The 21,048-nt window shown below is 30.4% G+C and overlaps 1 protein-coding gene across 1 annotated transcript; it reads left to right on the top strand.

Annotated features, from left to right (window-relative positions):
* Positions 1-11,726: 11,726 nt before the first annotated feature.
* On the top strand, positions 11,727-14,577 carry LOC149197759 (uncharacterized). Its single transcript, XM_089403989.1, has 4 exons — positions 11,727-12,171; positions 12,263-13,027; positions 13,287-13,719; positions 13,841-14,577. The coding sequence occupies exons 1-4, from the start codon at positions 11,839-11,841 to the stop codon at positions 14,050-14,052; spliced, it is 1,743 nt and encodes a 580-aa protein (XP_089260115.1). The 5' UTR covers positions 11,727-11,838; the 3' UTR covers positions 14,053-14,577.
* The last annotated feature ends 6,471 nt before the right edge of the window (positions 14,578-21,048 follow it).

Below are 21,048 nucleotides of genomic sequence, written 5' to 3'. Positions count from 1 at the left end.
TAGGTGATTATTATTTTTTCTCTGTTCTGTGCGTTTATAATTTCCATTCTGTGTGGTTATGCATTGTATGCATGGTGAAATGCATTCATATGGATTGAGAATTCTTGTGAAATATTCTCACCCATGTTTGATTGCAATTGCTATTTGAGATTTGTTAGTCGGGTTTTTGAAGAATTTTGTCGTTTGGAAGATAAAATAAGTGGGTAGTAAGGGTTTGCGGAAGGGCAAACTGGGTACCAAGAAATCACCATTGCAGAGATTTTCACAGCCACTATGCCCTCCTCAACAGAATGTCAGGAAGCAGAGATTGCAGTCCTTTTCTCAGAAGGCAGTGACATGGCGTAAAATCCATACCAATGTATGTTATCTTTCCTTCTCTTCCATTAAACTTTTATATGTGGGTGCGTTTTATGTGTAGGGTTTTGTTTTGTTCTGATTTTTGTTTTAAGAGTCTTGGATTAATTTATTAAACCTTTATCCATGCATGAAAAGGAATTTCTCTGTATTATTCCTATCTATTCTTTCCTGGTAACATTAAGTGTGGGAGGCTGGAGTTTTTTACATAAATTTATTATTCCTCTGTATTCTTTCTTTCCTGGTAATATTATTTTGGGAGGCTGGAGTTTTTTACATAGGTTTATTATTCCTCTGTATTATTTCTTTTCTGGTAGTATTATTTTGAATTCTTTCCTAGTAATATTATTACTATTTTGAATTCTTTCCTGGTAATATTATTTTTAATATTTTGAATTCTTTCCTGGTAATATTATTTTTAAGTGTGGGACACTGGAGATTTTTACATAGATTTATTATTCCTCTATATTCTTTATTTTTTTTTTAAGTGTGGGAGGCTGGAATTTTTTACATAGATTTATTATTCCCCTATATTCTTTATTTTGAAGTGATTTTGAAGAAGTGATTTTGAAGTGTGGGAGGCTGGAGCTTTTTACATAGATTTATTATTCCCCAATATTCTTTATTTTTTGAGGTGTGGGAGGCTGAAGTTTTTTACATAGATTTATTATTCCTCTGTATTCTTTCTTGGTAATATTATTTTGAAGTGTGGGAGGCTGGAGTTTTTGACACATATTTATTATATTACTATTTTGTTATAAAATTTGATGATTAAAATTACCGCATTTATTTGCCAATTAAAATTATCGGCATTTATCGGCATTAGGGTGAAACTTTAATGGAAAGTTAAATATTTAAGCTCATGCTTTAACTTACAATTCCACTATATAGGAATTTTTATTATATAAATGCATTTTATACCATATAAATGCATTTTGTATTTTATTATATAAATGCATTTTATACCATATAAATGCATTTTATACCATGTTTAAATAAATAGTCAAGTTCTGAAATAGTCAAGTTCTGCCTAACTTACAATGCCAAGTTCTGCCTAACTTTTATTAAATAAATAGTCAAGTTCTGCCTAACTTACAATGCCAAGTTCTGCCTAACTTTTATATCATATTTAAATAAATACTCAAGTTCTGCCTAACTTACAATGCCACTATAATCTTTATTAAAAAAAAAAAATCTTTTCTTTTATTAAAAAAAGAAGAAGATATAAATGCATTTTATATAATGTTTAAACAAATAGTCAAAGTTCTGCCTAACTTACAATGTCACTATAATCTTTATTAAATAAAAAAAAGATATAAATACATTTTATATAATGTTTAAATAAATAGTCACAAGTTCTGCCTAACTTACAATGCCACTATATAGCAATCTATATAACTGCATTTTATATCATATTTAAATAAATAGTCAAGTTTTGCCTAACTTACAATGCCACTATAATCTTTATTAAATAAAAAAAATATAAATACATTTTATATAATGTTTAAATAAATAGTCAAAGTTCTGCCTAACTTACAATGCCACTATAATCTTTATTAAATAAAAAAGAAGAAGATATAAATGCATTTTATATAATGTTTAAATAAATAGTCAAAGTTCTGCCTAACTTACAATGCCACTATAATCTTTATTAAATAAATAAAAAAAAGATATAAATGCATTTTATATAATGTTTAAATAAATAGTCAAAGTTCTGCCTAACTTACAATGCCACTATAATCTTTATTAAATAAAAAAAATATAAATACATTTTATATAATGTTTAAATAAATAGTCAAAGTTCTGCCTAACTTACAATGCCACTATAATCTTTATTAAATAAAAAAAATATAAATACATTTTATATAATATTTAAATAAATAGTCAAAGTTCTGCCTAACTTACAATGCCACTATAATCTTTATTAAATAAAAAAAATATAAATGCATTTTATATAATGTTTAAATAAAAAAATATATAAATGCATTTTATATAATGTTTAAATAAATAGTCAAATTCTGAAAAAAATAAATAAATAAATAAACATAAATAAATAAATAAATAAACAATGCCACTATAATCTTTATATATATATATATTTTTGGAAGACCGTAGAGAAAAGAAAGAAAGCTACAACACCAATCTCGCCAAGAAAGACGAGGAGCCAGACAAGTAAAAATTAAGAAAATTGTAGGTCTGATTGACCAATTTGGTCTCAGTGGACGTTAACCGCCATCATCATCATCATCATCATCATATATGCATTTATATAATGTTTAAATAAAAAAATATATATAAATGCATTTTATATAATATTTAAATAAAAAAAAATATATAAATGCATTTTATATAATGTTAAATAAAAATATATATATAAATGCATTTTGATGATGATGATGATGATGTTTAACGTCGGCTGAGACCAAATAATGATCTATCGGACCTAAAAAGACAAATTATTTATTTTGATTTAAGATTTTATTCCTATCCTCAAAAAGCTTGGAGAGAAGCCTCCCGAGTTCACTATAATTTTGGCATTGTAAAAGGCTAGGAAGGTCAGTATTGTAACAAAGGTTGTGAAATTGAGATCTAATGTGGTTGTATGCAGGGCACTCTAAGAGGAAGTGGTTTTCATCCTCGATGCTCCCATTCTCACAAATATGGCAGATCCTTTCCATCCATGGCGTTTTAGGAACTACCCAGCGACCAGTTTCGCTATGGAGCTCATGAGAATTCGTTCTAATCTTTGCTATATTAATTTTCTTTTTTGAGCTAGTTAGAATAGAGAGATACTTTTGATCTCTCTATTTAGAATAGAGAGATATTTTTATTTAAACATTATACTTTTATATAATGTTTAAATAAAAAAATATATATAAATGCATTTTATATAATGTTTAAATAAAAATATATATATAAATGCATTTTATATAATGCTTTAATGTTTAAATAAATAGTCAAATTCTGCTTTATCAGGCTCAAATAAATTAAAAAAAAATATAAATGCATTTTATATCATATTTAAATAAATATTCAAGTTAAATATTCAAGTTTTTATATAATGTTTAAATAAAAAAAATATATATAAATGCATTTTATATAATGCTTTAATGTTTAAATAAATAATCAAATTCTGCTTTATCAGGCTCAAATAAATTAAAAAAAAATATAAATGCATTTTATATCATATTTAAATAAATATTCAAGTTAAATATTCAAGTTCTGCTTTACATCAGACCCAAAGAAATAGCAAGTTTTACCTATCGGGCCCAAATAAATAGTAGTTTTATCTATTAATTATTTTGATTATTTTGACAGTTCCAAATATCCACGTGGTAAGAAGATTAAAACTTATAAAAAGTTTTTTTTTTTTTTTTAACCGTTCCAATATCCACGTGTAAAAAGATTAAAACTTATAAAAAGTTTTTAATGGTGAGTTTGCTAATATTTTGGAACCAATTATATTTAATTATATTTTTAAATTTTATTTCAAATTTTAATGAGTGTATTATTTTTAAATCAGGCTTAAAAATTATAATAAAAAATAAAAAGTTAAAATATAATAAAAAGTTTTCAATGGCGAGTGTGTTAATATCTTTGAACAAATTATATTTTCAAAATTTATTTCATTTTGAAATTAAAAAATAATAATAATTGATTATTATTTTAAATTATTTTTTAAAACAAGTAAAGTTATATAAATTAAAGGTTTAGTTTAATTTATAAATAAAATAGTCTTTTTCAAATGAGTGTATTATTTATTTGAAATTAAAAAATAATAATAATTGATTATTATTTTAAAATATTTTTTAAAACAAGTAAAATTATATAAATTAAAGGTTTAGTTAAATTTATAAATAAAATAGTCTTTTTCAAATGAGTGTATTATTTATTTGAAATTAAAAAATAATAAAAATTGATTATTATTTTAAAATATTTTTTAAAACAAGTAAAGTTATATAAATTAAAGGTTTAGTTTAATTTATAAATAAAATAGTCTTTTTCAAAAAAATAGGAGGATATCATTTGAAGTAAGAATGTGTGTTTTTAATGTTTAAAATAAATTTTTGAATACATAAATTTGTTTATATAATTTTTTCTTTAAAAAAATTGAGTTTTTTTGTTTGGTTTTGGTAAGTGACCAACATCATATTTTTCTTGTGCTAATAAAAATCCAAGGGTTATATATGGAAATCATTATTTTTTGCTTGTGTTAATAAAAATCCAAGGGTTATAAATGGAAATCATTATTTTGTAATGATTTTGTAATGACACTGTAAATAGGTTTTAAATTTTTCACATATATTTTAATATTATAATTTTTAAGATTTATTTTTATAAATTTTTTAATATATATATATATATATATATAATTTTAATATATATATTATTTAAAAAATATATATATTTTCTTCACTTTATTTTTTAAATGGTTCTATCTAATTAATTTTTTTACTTGAGTAAAGAATTATTAATAATATTAATAATTTTTAACAATATTCATCTGTCCATTAATATTAAAATCTTTAACAATATTCATTTCACAATTAATTAACAAAAAAATTTACTAGAACAAGTTGGCCTAACAATATTCATCTAATGTATAAAGTTGTCAATCTTGAACATCTAATTAATTTAATGACCATTAATTTTCCATCAAGGTTTCTTTAAATTCTTTGACACAACATCTCAAACTCTCTCCACAAATTTCTGTTGGTTTAATAATTTTGTATTTAATTTCCGTGACATGAAGTTTATGCTCAACAATCTTAAAAAACACTATTTAGGTTATGTGTTTTTCTTTAAACGTTATGGTCTAATAATTTTATATTTACTCTCCTTGGCATGGAATTTACATTCAAATTTTCTATTGATTTAATAATTTGGTAATTAGATTTGCAAAGCACATGAAAACGTTATGGTCTAATAATTTTATATTTACTCTCCTTGGCAGGGAATTTACATTCAAATTTTATCCTTGGAATGGAATTTACGTTCAAATTTTCTATTGATTTAATAATTTGGTAATTAGATTTGCAAAGCACATGATAATGGGTTAGTTTAGGTTTTTTTTTCTTTGTTGAAACACTTATAAAATTTCTGCTCGTTTAATAATTTTTAATAATTTTTTCAATGCCGTAAACGAATCTGGTTGAATTTGTGCTTGTGCACATTGGTATAATTAGGTTAGACATCACATGCTATATTATAGAATAGTGGTGTGGCAGTGAATTTACATTCAAATTTTCTCCTTGGCATGGAATTTACATTCAAATTTTCTATTGATTTAATAATTTGGTAATTAGATTTGCAAAGCACATGATAATGGATTAGTTTAGGTTTTTTTTTTACTTTGTTGAAACACTTATAAAATTTCTGCTCGTTTAATAATTTTTAATAATTTTTTCAATACCGAATCTTGTTGAATTTGTGCTTGTGCACATTGGTATATTTAGGTTAGACATCACATGCTATATTATAGAATAGTGGTGTTACACTGAGTTTATGGATTTATATTTAAACAATAACCAAAACATATTTAAATATATTATTATTTATGGATTTATATTTAAACAATAACCAAAACATATTTAAATATATTATTGTTTATGGATTTATATTTAAACAATAACCAAAGCCACCCGGATGCAGGTGATTTTATGAGATGTTAATGCTCATGCGAGCGACGCCGGCATCTGGCATCACTGCGGAGCAAGTTGGCGATTTCTGGCAGCGCATTTAATTTCATTAATGAGGCGTTGGGTTCACGGCATGCAGAGTAAGTTCTTCAAGATGGTGAGCACAAGCTGCGATTCAATTGCTCTGACCTCGACATTCTCTCTGGCTCATTCAAGCAGAGACATTCCCGGTCGGATTGGTTCTCAGAATTTAGGTGTAGGGCTGAGCACTTGGAAGCCACCATGGCTCCATAGATGCACGCATCTAGCCAGCTTCAGGCATTTGGTCTCGGTTCTTCTGGCTCGCATCTGGTATGGTCAGTCTTTTTTCCTTTGGTTTATAATTGTAATAGGTCTTGTTACGGTATCTGTTGAAGTTGTTTGGGCAGAGTGTGGGATTCAATCCGTCAGTACTGGGATTTCTTTAGTGGTTCTGATTTCTATCTGTGCGGAGCTTTCCCTGGGCGCCTTCTACTCTGAGTACTGCTATCTCCTGTTTATTTTAGATTGGGGCGGGTCGTATTTCTTCCTCCTTCAACCCTTTCGTCCTCTCAGTTTATTAATCATCGCTGCTATGGCCCGGCGTCGAGGAATTTCCCGGAGGGGTAGTAGTTCAGGAACTCGTGGAGGTGTTAGAGGTAGGGGAGGACCTGTTCCTCGACGCATTTCCCCGCTAGCTTCTGTCTCGCCGGCCTCACCATCATCCGACCACTCTGGTCCATCCCTCAACAGTTCTTTCCACTCTTCCCGATTCAAATTTAAAAGCAAGCTAAACAAGCCTACTATCTCTGCTATCATCACAGTCATCTTCTCAGAGGAAGAAGATGATCTCTCAGGCTCTGATGAACAATCCAAGGACAGGTCTCTCTCTCAGAATTCTAGGGACTCTCAAGGAAGCATGGCAGGGGATATCCTCAATATTCCAGAGGCGCAGCAGGCTGAAGGTCATCAAGAGGACTCGCGACATCAGCAAACCTCTTCTCATGAGGAGATCATTCCTTGTGCACCGGCGCATTTCTCAGGCAATGTACTGCATCTGGTGATGCCTCCAGGCTGCAATAATATGGAAGTAGAAGACAATGTGATGGTTGAATGGATCAGCTCTCCTTGCAAAGCCAACGATGAAGATGCAGACTTGCCACCTCAGGCATAACTCTCTCCGTCTCAGCAAGACATCTCAGGACTGCGGTTTTTTGTTTGAATGTATTTCTCAGTGGGTATGCTCTCTGGTATTTTTCAGTATAGTCTTTTATCGTCTCCTAGTTTATGAGTCTGGCTTTCCAGCTTTTGGTAATAGCCGCATAGAAATGTATTTTGTAATAGGGTGGCGGGAAACAAAGTATAGATCCTATCTAGCTCTATTGAGTTTTGGGCTCTTAGTTTTCATCTATGTAAACAGACGGTTAAGAGCTGAATGCAGCAGTTCTTTTGACAGAGGGCAGGCTACAGCCCCCTCAGAGGTTCAAACCTCTCTGTAAATATTTTTTCCTCTTTTTTATACATAATAGAATAGTCTTTACTCAGAAAAAAAAAAACAATAACCAAAGCCTATTTAAATATAGTATTGCTATACAACTTAAATAATAATTATAAATTATGTTAGTTAGCTAATTATTATAAATAAAATTGGTAAAGGTTTGGTCAAGTTTTTTAAAGAATAATATTTAAATGATTTTTTTAAAATATATTTTATATTTATTATAACATAAACTTGACTTTCTATGATGAAAGTTAAAAGGTGGGAAAAAAGAGAGAGAAGGAACGGGTACATTATTTTACATAAAATAAAATAATTTATAACACTACCAAACAATAGCTTTATTTTAAAATAAATATGTATAAACATTAAAACAAAACATAAATATAATTTGTATAGTTTTCAGTTGCGGCATGGATAATAGTTAGTTTCAATTAAAGGTGAGATCTGATGCAAAGGTGAGATCTGATGCATGACTTTTCATCTTCAAAAATTAACCTTGCTACTTTCGAAAATGCAAAACATATGGCATACATATCTATAAATACTTTTCTTGTACACTTTTTTCAAATTAACAAACCTACTGCCTCTTTTTGCACCTTTTGGAGCAATTGCTAGTTTACACATTCTTTTCAATGTGTCGATAGAAAGAAAACATACCGCTAACTTATAATTCATAAACGTACTGCTAACTTATAATTTATAAATCACTGAAAATTATTTTCCTAACTGGTAACTATGCCGTGAATATTTAATAACATAGAATCACAAATAAAGAAAGAAATAATCATTTACTATTGTTCGTTTTTTATTAATGACCTGGAAAGATAATTCAAAATGTTCAGCAGGGTAATTTCATGATGATGAGGCCTACAAATTTAGTATCCACAAACATATTGCTAACTGTTTCAAAATATTTAGATAGATGAAACATGACCATCTTCCTATTCTGCTTATCCTAAAAAAAATTATGTGTTTATTTACCTAAAAAGTGGTATTTAATTTATGTTATGATATTAAAACATGTTAAATAGATTTTAAATTTTAATATATTTTTAATTTAATGATAATATTTAATTAATTTATTTTATGATATTAAAATAGGTTAAATAAATTTTAAATTTTAATAAATTTTTAATTGAATGATATTTAATTTTAATTGTAATGGTTTAATAGTATAAAAATAATTTATGAAACTAATTTTTTAAATTTCAAATAATTTTAATATATTTTTATTATTTAAAAAACTATATTTTTGTCAGATTTGAGACTTTTGTGATTCATATTGTAGAGAAATGTCTTTTGGATTAATCACATCATTAGGATTTGGTGGACCTTTCGAACTAATTAATGTGGCTCGTCCTCTAAATAAGGTGAAAAAATCATACAATTTTCATGTATAAATAGCAAGGATGTATCATGACCCAAGTGATGAAAACTAGCCGTTGGAGATTAGTTAGACTAGTAAATAAATTAAAAATTAAATTTTTTTATTATTTTTTTAAAAAAGAGATTTATTTTTGTTACAAATTATTAAATAATCTAAATTTATTTTACAACCAATTTAGATTATTTAATCATTTGTAACTAAATTAAATCTCCTTTTAAAAAAAATTTAAAAATTTAAAAAAAATTTATTTACTAGTCTAACTAATTTCCAACTGGTAGTTTTCATCAGCTTACCTGGGCCATGATGCATCCTTGCTATTTATACATGAAGATTGTATGATTTTTTCACCTTGTCCTGAGGATGAACCACATTAGTTGGTTCGAAATCGACCAAATCTTAATGATCTGACAGCTTACCTAGGCCATGACGCATCCTTGTTATTTATACATAAAGATTGTATGATTTTTTCACCTTGTCCTGAGGATGAACCAGATTAGTTGGTTCGAAATCAACCAAATCTTAATGATCTGATTAATCCGAAAGACATTTATCTATATTTTTGTTATTTATAAATTACTAAAGAATATAAAAAATACAACATAGTGATAATAATAATATTATTTTATTTTGGAAAATCCATATCAAGAAAATTAAACATCAATAGATCTATTTATATTCTTATCAAAATCGAAAATTTACCTTCGAACCTTATACATCTTAAGTTGTATATCTACTGATTTAAAAAAAAAAATCAACTCTATTATAAAATAATAATTATAATTTGTTTATTTTATTGTGACTATTGCCTTTAGGACTCTCACTATACCCATTTTTCTCTTACAAACACTTATTATCTTCTTAGTGTAATTGAAACTACAATCTCCTTCTCCCTACCATGGTTCCTTACCCCAAACAATGCCTTTAGCAGCCAAGTCTTATTTTCGAAGTATAGATCCACATGCATTAACGTATCCATTTAATTTTTATAGTCACAACTATAGTCCTGGGTTGTTAGTAATAAAAGTAATCGAGAAAATAGAAAAATTACAACATAAACAAATCTATCAATATCTTTGACCAAATTCGATCAAGCTAACCAAGTAATCTTTGCTCATTATTTCCAAAGTCATTATATGGAATATTCCAAAGTCTTTTCTTATTACATGCAATTCACTAACACAAAAGTAAATCACGGGCTGAAAAGTCATTATATGGAATATATCAAATCTTTTCTTACTACATGCAATCCACTAACAAAAAAACCCAAATAAAAGTTAATCTAATATTTATTTCACTATACAACCATAAATAATATAATTATTTGAAAATTTTAAAATAAAATTAATAATTAACTATACAACTATAAATAATATAATTAACTATTTTGAAATTTTTAAAATAAAATTAATAATTAACTTTTATAAATAACATATTTAAATAGTGTAATCTAACTAATCTATATTTTCACTTTGTAATTAAATATAAATTTTGAGTTAATTGTAATTTTTTGTTATTTAAAATAAATTTTTAAATATATAAATAGATTAATTTATATTATAAATTTTTTTTCACTTAAATTTATAAATTGTAATATAATTTTATTAAATTTCAAATAAAATTAACTTATAAATTCTAATAAAATTTTATTAAATTTCAAATAAGATTAACTTATAAATTCTAATTCAACCTTGTGATTCATATCATAATGTAATCACATAAAATAAGATTAACTTTCTCTGAAAAAATAAAATAAGATTAACTTATAAATTCTAATTCAACCTTGTGAATTCTTGAGACTTGGCTACATTCAAATGATCTAATCCACAAAAATAAAGAAATAGACAATAAATATAAAAGGAGAAAATATTGATAAATAAAGACTAAGATAAACCTAAAATAAAATTATCTAGTGAAAGATATATTAAAAGATTCCGCAAAAGAAAACATGAATTCTTCAATAAAATTGATATATACCCATTTCAAACTAAATCATTCAAAATATATTAGAAGATTCCGAAAAAAAAAACATAAATTCTTCAATAAAATTGATATATACCCATTTCAAACTAAATCATTCAAGATATATTAGAACATTCCGAAAAAAAAACATGAATTCTTCAATTAAATTAATATATACCCATTTCAAACTAAAGAATTCAAGTTCCTTAGCGTTCACCTCCAAATACCAAATATACAAGAATAGTAAGATATATTAGAACATTCCGAAAAAGAGAAAATGAATAATCAATTAAATTAATGTACCCAATTCAAACTAAATCATTCAAGAATCTTGGCGTTCACATCCAAATACCGAATATAGAAGAATGGTTCCCAATAAAGAAATTTTATGTTGCTACAAATGAAGCAGGTATAAAGAGATTGCTATACAATAAATCCCACCGGCTTTTACCAATCTCGAGGCAGTGGAAAAATCCTCGTGAAATAGGATGCATTGGCGATTAAGTCAGAAGACGAGCCGCCGAAGTTGAAATGGAGGAGTTGTTTTTAGTGTGATTTTTTGGAAATTTTGGTGACGGAATTTGGCGGAAAAAATTGAGGTTAAATCTTGATTTGTATTATTTAAAATGGTTTTTTAATTGTATATTTGGATTCAGCACTCTGAAAAACCCCTGGGACGGTTTGGTTGTGCAGAAACTTGTGATGATTTCAATAAATTACTGCTGGATTTTGACCAGAAAAACCCATCAGAAAAACTTCCAAAAAATCTCTTTAAACATATGAATTTGGTGAAATGAAATAACAATAAAATGCATTTACTATGTATTGATGAATATGATCGTTTTGATTCCTTGCGTGGGTTACCAAAAAGAAATTAATACAGGCTCAGCAACAGGTGCAACAGACTTTGAAAATTCACCCCGTGTCTTTGGGGTCAGTCCGGCGTACCACATTTGCCCTTGTCAGCTTTTCCAGCAGCCATGGTGTCAAAAACAGACACAGACAATTATCCATCGACATCCCCGCAAGAAACTACCCCTCAACAACCTCTATTGGAGTTCTCAGAAGCACCTGCTCGTTCTTCTTCCTCAGCAATCAAACTTTTGGGGGCCTTCCCACCAGCTATCAAATTCATATTCTGGAACGAATGCTGCGAGAAGTTTTCCTTCTTTGGCCTCAAGGCAATCCTCGTCTTATTCCTCTCAGAGCGCCTCGGCCTCTCACAAGTCAGATCCACAGATATGTTTCATCTCTTCACAATGACATGCTATGCAACTCCAATTCTGGGAGCCTTAATCAGCGATACCCTCCTGGTAAATTTTCTGCGAGTCTGAGTTTGAATTTGATAAATACATGAATATAAGAGCACATTCATATTTATCCTGTTTTTTCTTGATATGGCAGGGCAAATACCGAACAATTTTATCTCTATCTCTTCTGTACGCAGTGGGCAACTGTGTGATGTCCATGGCTGCAATACCTGATCCTGATCCTGTAACTAAAAAAGCCTCGAGTTATTCCATGTGGAGCACTGCCACAGGTCTGCTATTCATAGCATTTGGGACTGGAGGAATTAAACCCTGTGTCGCAGCTTTTGGAGGGGATCAGATAGAATTCTCTATGCCCGATGGTGACACCAAAGAAAAGCTTCGGGTTACATTTTTCTCTGTGTTTTACTTTGCAATTAATGTGGGAGCCTTCCTGTCCATGCTCCTCACGCCACTGTTGAGGGTCAATGTCTCATATGCAGCTGCTTTTGGAATGCCCTCTGTTCTCATGGTTTTGGCTACTTTTATATTCTGGGTCGGCCGGAAAGACTATGTAGACAGGCGGGCAGTTGGGAGTGTTTTTTCCACTGTTGTGAAAGTCCTAGTTAATGCTGTAAGGCTGAGGAAGAGCGATTCTGTTTATAAAAACTATGAGGAAATCGATTGTGGAGGAGGCTCTATCCGTGCTTCTCATTGGCTTGATGCTGCTAAGTCAGGATGCGGTGCAGAGGAAGTTGAAGATGTAAAGGCTCTGTTCAAAGTGTGTCTTTTCCTCAGTCCTGGTTTCATGTTTTCGTGCATGTATGGTCAGAAGGCCTCTACATGGGTTTTTCAGGCTACACAGATGAATGGGCATGTGTCGTGGCTTGGAAATGTTGTAATTAGACCTGATCAGATGCCGGTGAGTATTCTGTGTCCCGGATTATCTATCTAATATTAAAGTGATAACAAACCGTTTTTTTTAATGGGGCATAAGTGAATTAGGTGAACTAGGGTAACATGCTGTTGAATAATTTTCTTAGGTGAACTAAGGTAATTCAACTAGGGTAACATATGGTTGAATAAAAAAAAATGGAAACAACTGTGTCAGTTATAGCATTGATTATCTATTAGGGTAACATGATTTGATTAGTAACATGATCAGGATTATGTTGCTACAGGCTATTGACCCACTTCTTGTCCTTATTTTCATTCCACTTTTTGATCAAGTACTTTATCCTTTCCTGGAGAAGCATGGAGTTGCTATGACAGCAATCAGAAGGATGATTTTGGGGATGTTCCTGTGTTCTGTTGCATTTTTTACATCAGGACTGCTTCAGTTGGCCATTGATAAAAGGACCACACCAGGATCCATCACATCTTATATCAATACTTTCTCAGGTTCGGAGCCTGAAAATTGGGATCGTATGAACTTAGCTTATCCAACGGAAAACTCAGAGCAAATATCAATTCTTTGGCAGATACCTCAGTATGCAATACTGACAGCAGCAGAAGTATTATTTAGTGTCACTGGATTGGAATTTGCATATTCACAGGCCCCGGTGTCTATGAAGTCAGTTGTTCAAGCAATCTGGTGTTTCACATCTGCTGGAGGTCTTTCCCCTTTCCTCTTTTTACTTAATAAGTAAATATCAATAGAGTCCTCTCAAGGCACACTGTTGGATTTGTACTTAATATTGAGTCGAAAACTGATTAAACGCTCTGGTGTGGACAGGTGATTTGATAACCATCATAATTGTGGAAATCATTGGGAACAAGCTATCAATAGGAAAGAGGTCATCTTTGTTTGCTGCGGGAGGCATTATCGCCACGGTGTTCATGTTGTGGCTAAGTTCTTGTTTCAAGGAAGCAGATAATCCCAGCGATGAGGAAGTCATGGGGACTGGTAATTCAGAAATTGTGTCCACAGCCATGCTCAGTGGGTAAGAAAGCTTGTATGACAGGGCAACAAAACTAGGTTTCTTTCAAACCCTCTATTTGATTATGTACATTATACTTGAACCGTTGTTAAGTCGATTGCCATACATTTATCATTTAGGACTCTGTCCAAGGTTAGCAAAGGCTGTAAATAAATTGTGTAAATATTAGCCAGTTTCATGTAGCTACTGCTCAGGGGCGATGGTTGGATCATGTCAACTGATAAGGTAAACATGGTTTTTCAAGAGGGGGAACATGTTGAGAATTGCTTTCCACAGATCTTGTGGAATGCAAACACCTTGTATTTTGATTCACCTGCATCTTCGTTGAAAATGTCACATAAACTCCAACAATTTAGCTACATACAAGTGTAGATGTGACTTTTATAACTACATTTTACCAATGAATCTTTCTAAAAAAGGAAGTTGGGAAGTTTGAGAATTCAGATTCTGACTAGATCTGTGTCCTTTTCCCTTTTTATAAAAGAATTTTTGGAGACACCTATCTAACATCACAACGATAGAATGCTTGTTTTCAGAACAATATATTAAGAATAATTTATCTGGTCAAAGAAATGAACTCCAATCTCTTTTGGGGTTTTGCTCTCTGCTTCTGAAGTTTTGCCACTGAAAATTGAGCCAGTTGATTTGTTTTTTCTCAATCAAATGGTTTTGGGATTCTAAACATTCAAATTTTGCTAAAAACTGTGTTTGGAGGAGTTTTAATTACTGATGTGTCACAAATTTGTGTATTGTTAAAATTTGTATATTTTGCTGATTTGAATTTTTTATTTTCCTTTAATTTGTTTGCCATTTATTATTATTATTATTATCTTTATGAGGTTCATTATGATTAACCTATGACAAAAGATTACGAATTATTATGACTAACTCTAAATGAAATTGAACTCGATCAGTGGATGTTAATAATCATCATCATTTTTATTGTTGTATTATTTATCTCCATAAACCTTATAATCCTCATGATTATTATTTGAACTTATCAAAATTATAAAATTTAATAAATTTTTCTTATTTGTTTCCAAACATAACAGATCTAAATAATTCTTTACCATTATTTTCAAAAATCCCACAACCAAAATTGGCTTCAATGGCAATAATCAACATCAATATGATTTGATTGCCCATCACTTGGAAAGGGCTGCCATTTTCCTCAATCCTCAGAGCCAAAAAAGGGAAAAATGAAGCAAACCTATTTATGACTACCCTGATATTCTGTGATAGTGTATCATAGCTAACCCTATATTCTAATTAGCTATGGCAGGAAGGTTGTACTCATTTAAAAAATTATACTATTGGCTATAATCCCTCTGTGTTTCTGCCTGTGTTAAGCAGTCAATTTAATTTGAACAGATCTAATAGTGTTTGTAATAAGAGCTGAGCAATTTAGCAGTCAATTTAATTTGAACAGATCTAATAGTGTTTGTAATAAGAGCTGAGCAATTTAATTGCTTTGGAAACCTGACAGATAATTTACACATTCTTTTCATTGTGTCAGTATGGTGTGATGGAAAGAAAACATACCGCTAACTTATAATTCATAAACATACTGCTAACTTACAATTTATAAATCACTGGAAATTAATTTCCTAAGTTATAATTATGCAGTTAATATTTAATAACATAGAATCACAAAGAAAGCAAAAAAATATCATTTAATATGTTCGCTTTTTATTAATGGCCTGGAAAGATAATTCAAAATGTTCTTCATTGCTCAGAGGCCAAAGCAGGGTAATTTCATGATGAAGCAGCCTGCAAATTTAGTATCCACAAACATATGGTAACTGTTTCAAAGAATTTAGAGAGATGAAACGTGACCATCTTCCTATTCTGCTTAACTTGAAAAAAATTGTGTGTTTATTTATCTAATAAGTGGTATTTTATTTATTTTATGATATAAAAACATGTTAAATTTTAATATATTTTTAATTTAATGATATTTATTTTATGATATTAAAACAGGTTAAATAGATTTTAAATTTTAATATTTTTTAATTTAATGATATTTAATTTTAATTTTAATGGTTTAATAGTATAAAAATAATTTATGATTTTTTTTTTTTTAATTTCAAATAATTTTAATATATTTTTATTATTTAAAAAAACTATATTTTTGTTAGATTTGAGACTTTTATGATTCATATTGTAGAGAAATGTTTTTCGGATTAATCATATCATTAGGATTTGGTCAACTTTTCGAACTAATTAATGTGGCTCATCCTTCAGATAAGGTAAAAAAAATCATACAATCTTCATGTATAAATAGAAAGGATGCATCATGGCCCAGGTGATGAAAACTAGCCATTGGAGATTAGTTAGACTAGTAAATAAATTAACTAGCATTTGCACCAGATGTTGCAAAGGAAACGCCTTAAGGCATAAATTGAAGAACAATCAAGGCATAAATTGAGGAACAATCATGACACGGGAATGGAAAAATCTAACTTGCAATTTTTTTGACATGATGAATATAATGGACTTTGCTAATAAATAATCTAGGCTATTTAGGTTGTCAAATGATTCATGATGTTGATATTAAGATATTTACATGTTTCTAGATGATATAAGATATAATAATAAAATATAGCTTTTTGTAGTTGTCTTTATTACATTGTGTAGATATATATTTTCCAGTTGGCAAGCATAATAAGAAAGTGCAAACCTCACTTATGGTTGTCTTTATTACATTATGTAGATTACGATCTGAATTATATATATTTTCCAGTAACAAGAATAATAAGAAAGTGCAAGCCTCACTAACTCCCTTTGAAAACCAAAACCAAAACCAATATTATATTGGGCAATTGCACTTTCTCCAAATATTTTTTCAAGGATAACTTTCTACACTCTATCCTGCAAGAATCAATTGGTGTAATCATAAAAAAACACTAAATTTTTCAACAAATCCATTATCAACCACAGGAAAAGTAATAGAATATAAAGCATCAAAACATTCAATCACCAAAAAGTGGAAAGTGATGATACAATAGCCCAAGAACTCATGAATCATTTCCAAGGCACACTCACAAAAATAATTGCAGAGAGAAGGCCTATTATCAGGAAAATAACATGGCACATTTCCAAACATGTAATAAGGGAACATAATTATCTCCTTTTGAATTAAATCACCATGCAAGAAGTGGAAGCAACTATTATGGAAATTCCTAAATGCAAGTCCCCAAGTCTTGATGGCTTTACCACCAATTTCTATGAGGCTTGCTGGAAAATTCTAGGGTATGATGTTTGGAAAGTATTAAAAGACTCTCGACAATCCTCCTCTATCTTAACAACCCTTGATGCTACCTATATATTTCTTGTTCCTTAAAAATCCCATGATTCTTCTTCTTTAGATTTCAGGTCTATTTTCGTATGTAATGTTATCTATAAAATCATCTCCAATGTTATCGTAAAATGGACAAAGCCTATTCTCCCCTCACTTATCTCTCTTGAGAAAACTAGTTATGTGGAAAGAAGACAAATTATGGACGACATAATACTATCCCATGAACACTTCACTTGCTTAATTCCAATCAATCTCCTGGTACGCTCATCAACTTGATATATCAAAAGAATTTGATAAATCGAGCTAGAAATTTATTTTCCGTATGCTCACTAATTTTGGGTTTGTAGAAATATGGATTCATTAGGTTCTTGCCCTCATTTCCAAAGCTTTCTTCTCCATCCTAGTTAATGGGAATCCTTATCCCACCTTTGTCCCCTTAAGGGGTATTAGGTAGGGAGAGCCCAGTTCCCCTTACATCTTTCTCATCATGGTTGAAGGGTTGGGTAGATCTATCAACTCAACCCTATAGCTTGGTCAGCTAAAAGGTATTCATCTCGGTTCCCATGATCTCTCTTCTTTGTTCCAGTAGTTTGTGGATGATACTCTTCTCTTGGGAATCCCCACTGTTAAAGAAGTCACTACCCTTAAAAACATCCTTCAAGACTTCTTTAGTTTTTTGGAAAAATCTCAAATCTTCCTTTTAATACCTCGCCAACGATCCAAATTCACATATCTCGTTTGCTTGATTTTCAAAGGAGCTCTCTTCCATCCAAATACCTAGGAGTCCCTTTAATTTGAAATCCTCTTAGGAAAAAGGTATGGGAAAATATTCCTTTTAAATTTGAAGCCAAACTTTCTTGTTGGACTTTCAAATCACTTAATCTAGCCAATCACTTTCTCTTGTTCAAATTTGTCCTTCAATACCTCCCCACCTATCTTCTCTCAGCAATGGCAGCCCCCAATCCATCCTAAACAAGATCAAAAATATTTAGCACAACTTCCTTTGGGGGGGCACCAAAATCAACTAAAGTTGTGTTCTAGTCGCATGGTACAAAATTTGTTGTTTGAAAAAAGGAGGAGGCCTTGGTCTCCATGATCCAGATTTACTCAGCAAAGCCTCAAGTGCTAAAACCTAGTGGATATGGATTAAAAAACCCAGAGGCTTTATGGAGAAAAATGTGGAAATATAAGTGTTCCCCCAATACCCATGAATCTTATCTCATTAGAATGAAAAGCAACATCAAGGGTTCTCATATCTAGAATGTTTCTTGGAGCAACAAACATATTGTTTGGGAGCATAGTTTTTGGGAAATAAAAAACAAAATTCATTATTTTGGGATGACTCATGGCATCAATGGCCAAAATTAGCTCAGAATGAACAACTCCACACAATCAAGGATTCCCTCATCTCGAGGGTACAAATCTTAGTTGCACATTATTTGGATTCATCCCCCTACAATTCCCAATGGTACAATTGGAAGTCATGCAAGGAATGGATTGAGCCTCCCTTCCAAAATGAAAGCACACTTATCAAGCAAGAATTAGAAAACATGAGAATTGTGGTTCAAGAGGGAAATGATATTCTTCATTGGGGTTATCATCCTTCAGGAAATTTTAACATCTTTGGATCTTTTAGTCTTCTCACAAGAAACAACAATAGATGATTAAGGCAGATGACATATAATATCGAATTTCATACACTGGCCAAAATTCGCTCTTATATTATGGCTCTATTATGGAACAAAACTTTGACATGGGACAAGTTTCAATGTTGTGGTTTTTAGGGCCCATCAATCTATCTTCTTTGTTTCTCCAATTTATAAAATGCCAAACATCTTCTCAGTGGCTCATCTTCTCTGCTTCCATTTGGGATCACCTTGCTATGCTCTTTCAATAGATTGACACAATACAAAATAATGCCCTCTCCACTCTACAATTATGGTGTGATTCCCATTTTACTAATCCTATTTTCAATCAAGCATGGCAACTCATCCCAAGATTCAACCAATGGAAGATTTGGAAGGAGTAGAATAGATGTACATTTAAGAATATTGAGGGATCCATAAACTTTATTTGGCAAGCTTTCCTAAATAAAATAAGGGAAACCATTTATTCTCTTATTTGGTCCTCCAAAGATTAGGAATGAAATCAACTTTAAAAAGTCATTCTAACCAAAATTGGTCTCTCCCCTATTCCTTATAGTAGACTCCCTCTATCCCCAATTCCTTCCCTTCCATCCCTTCCTTATGGTCCCGCCCTCTAGAGGAATTCATTAAACTTAACTTTGACGGGGCCTCGAAAGGAAATCTAGGCCAACCCAGTTATGATGGAGTCTTTTGTATCACTAATGGGAAGATTCTACATGTTTATGTGGGTGCCATACACCTCAACACTAATAATATTGTTGAAATATGGGCACTAGAGCAGGGTCTCTCAATTGTTATCCGTAAGCATTTTCACAAGCTCGTTATTGAAGGAGATTCCAAGATCATTATTAATATCTTCCAAAAATCCAATGTGGATTAGATCCTTACAAAGTCTCTAAGAGTTAGAGGTTGGAAGATAAAATAGGTAATACAACAAAACTCCTGGAAAAAGTCACAGCTCCCCTCCTCTCCCATGTCCGCAAAGAAAGCAACAAATTGGTTGACAAGCTAGCAAATTTTGGCCTCAACATAACAACTCATCCCCTTGACTTGGATTGGAGTGAGGACATTCCAGAATCCATGTGAACTCACTGTCAAGATCTAGCTACGAAGGACCTTATCCCCCAAGGAGTGTCCATCAGTGGGTGTTCCCCCTCACCTTGATATGTTGATAGCCCACACAAAACGAGGTTGGGGCTCCCATGATACTTGGCTCATTGCATATGCTCCAACAATGTAAACTTTGAAACGGGAACTATAAACTCAAAATGGGAACTCTGGCCAAAAAACCCCAAAAAAACATCAAAAACAGCGCTCAAAACGAAAAGTGTGTATACTGGAACGATGTTTTTATTTTTTAGGCGTCAATTTTGAACATGTTTTAAAATTGGCAGTGACTACAAAATTTACTATGAAATTTTCGTGCAAAATATAGCTTCAAAATGAAACTGATGACACTAGAACAATGATTTTTTTTTTAGGGTCAATTTTCAGTATTTAAAAAAAATGCTAATAAAACAAAATTTCTATGTGTCAAACAAAGTTGTTTATGCGGGAAAAAACACACTAATGTTTTTGGTAGAATATCATTTTTCTTTCCTAAGTATAAATTTAACATGTTTTCAACCATAACATGCTAGATACAAAAAAAATTGAAATTTTTTCAACTATAAAATAAAAAAAACCATGACATTATGAACAAATTACATCACTAAATGCATTCAAAAGTCATTATTTGTATATTGAATAAAACATATTTTATATCTCTAATTTAATATTGCATTGTAGATATTTTAAACAATAAAATTTATCATAACTAAGACATATAATCCAACAACATAAAAATGCCTCGTAACTTCTCATTTAATACCATATGGAAAACATTAATTTTATTTGAAGATACGATGCATACATCAGTTATATAAACTGTCTTAAACAACTATTCAAAATCACTCATGTTTTCTGGCACACCATCAGAATTCACATCTTCAGATGAGTGACTGGATGCTGACGAAGATGTTCCATATTCTTCTCTTTCATCAACTAGTGCCCCATC

The sequence above is a fragment of the Pinus tabuliformis genome, chromosome 2_2, assembly GCF_031772625.1.
Source record: "Pinus tabuliformis cultivar Carrire ecotype Pingquan chromosome 2_2, CPIR1, whole genome shotgun sequence".
NCBI lineage: Eukaryota > Viridiplantae > Streptophyta > Pinopsida > Pinales > Pinaceae > Pinus > Pinus tabuliformis.
Note: the sequence above shows the minus strand (reverse complement) of the source record. Positions and strands in the feature narration are given on the sequence as shown.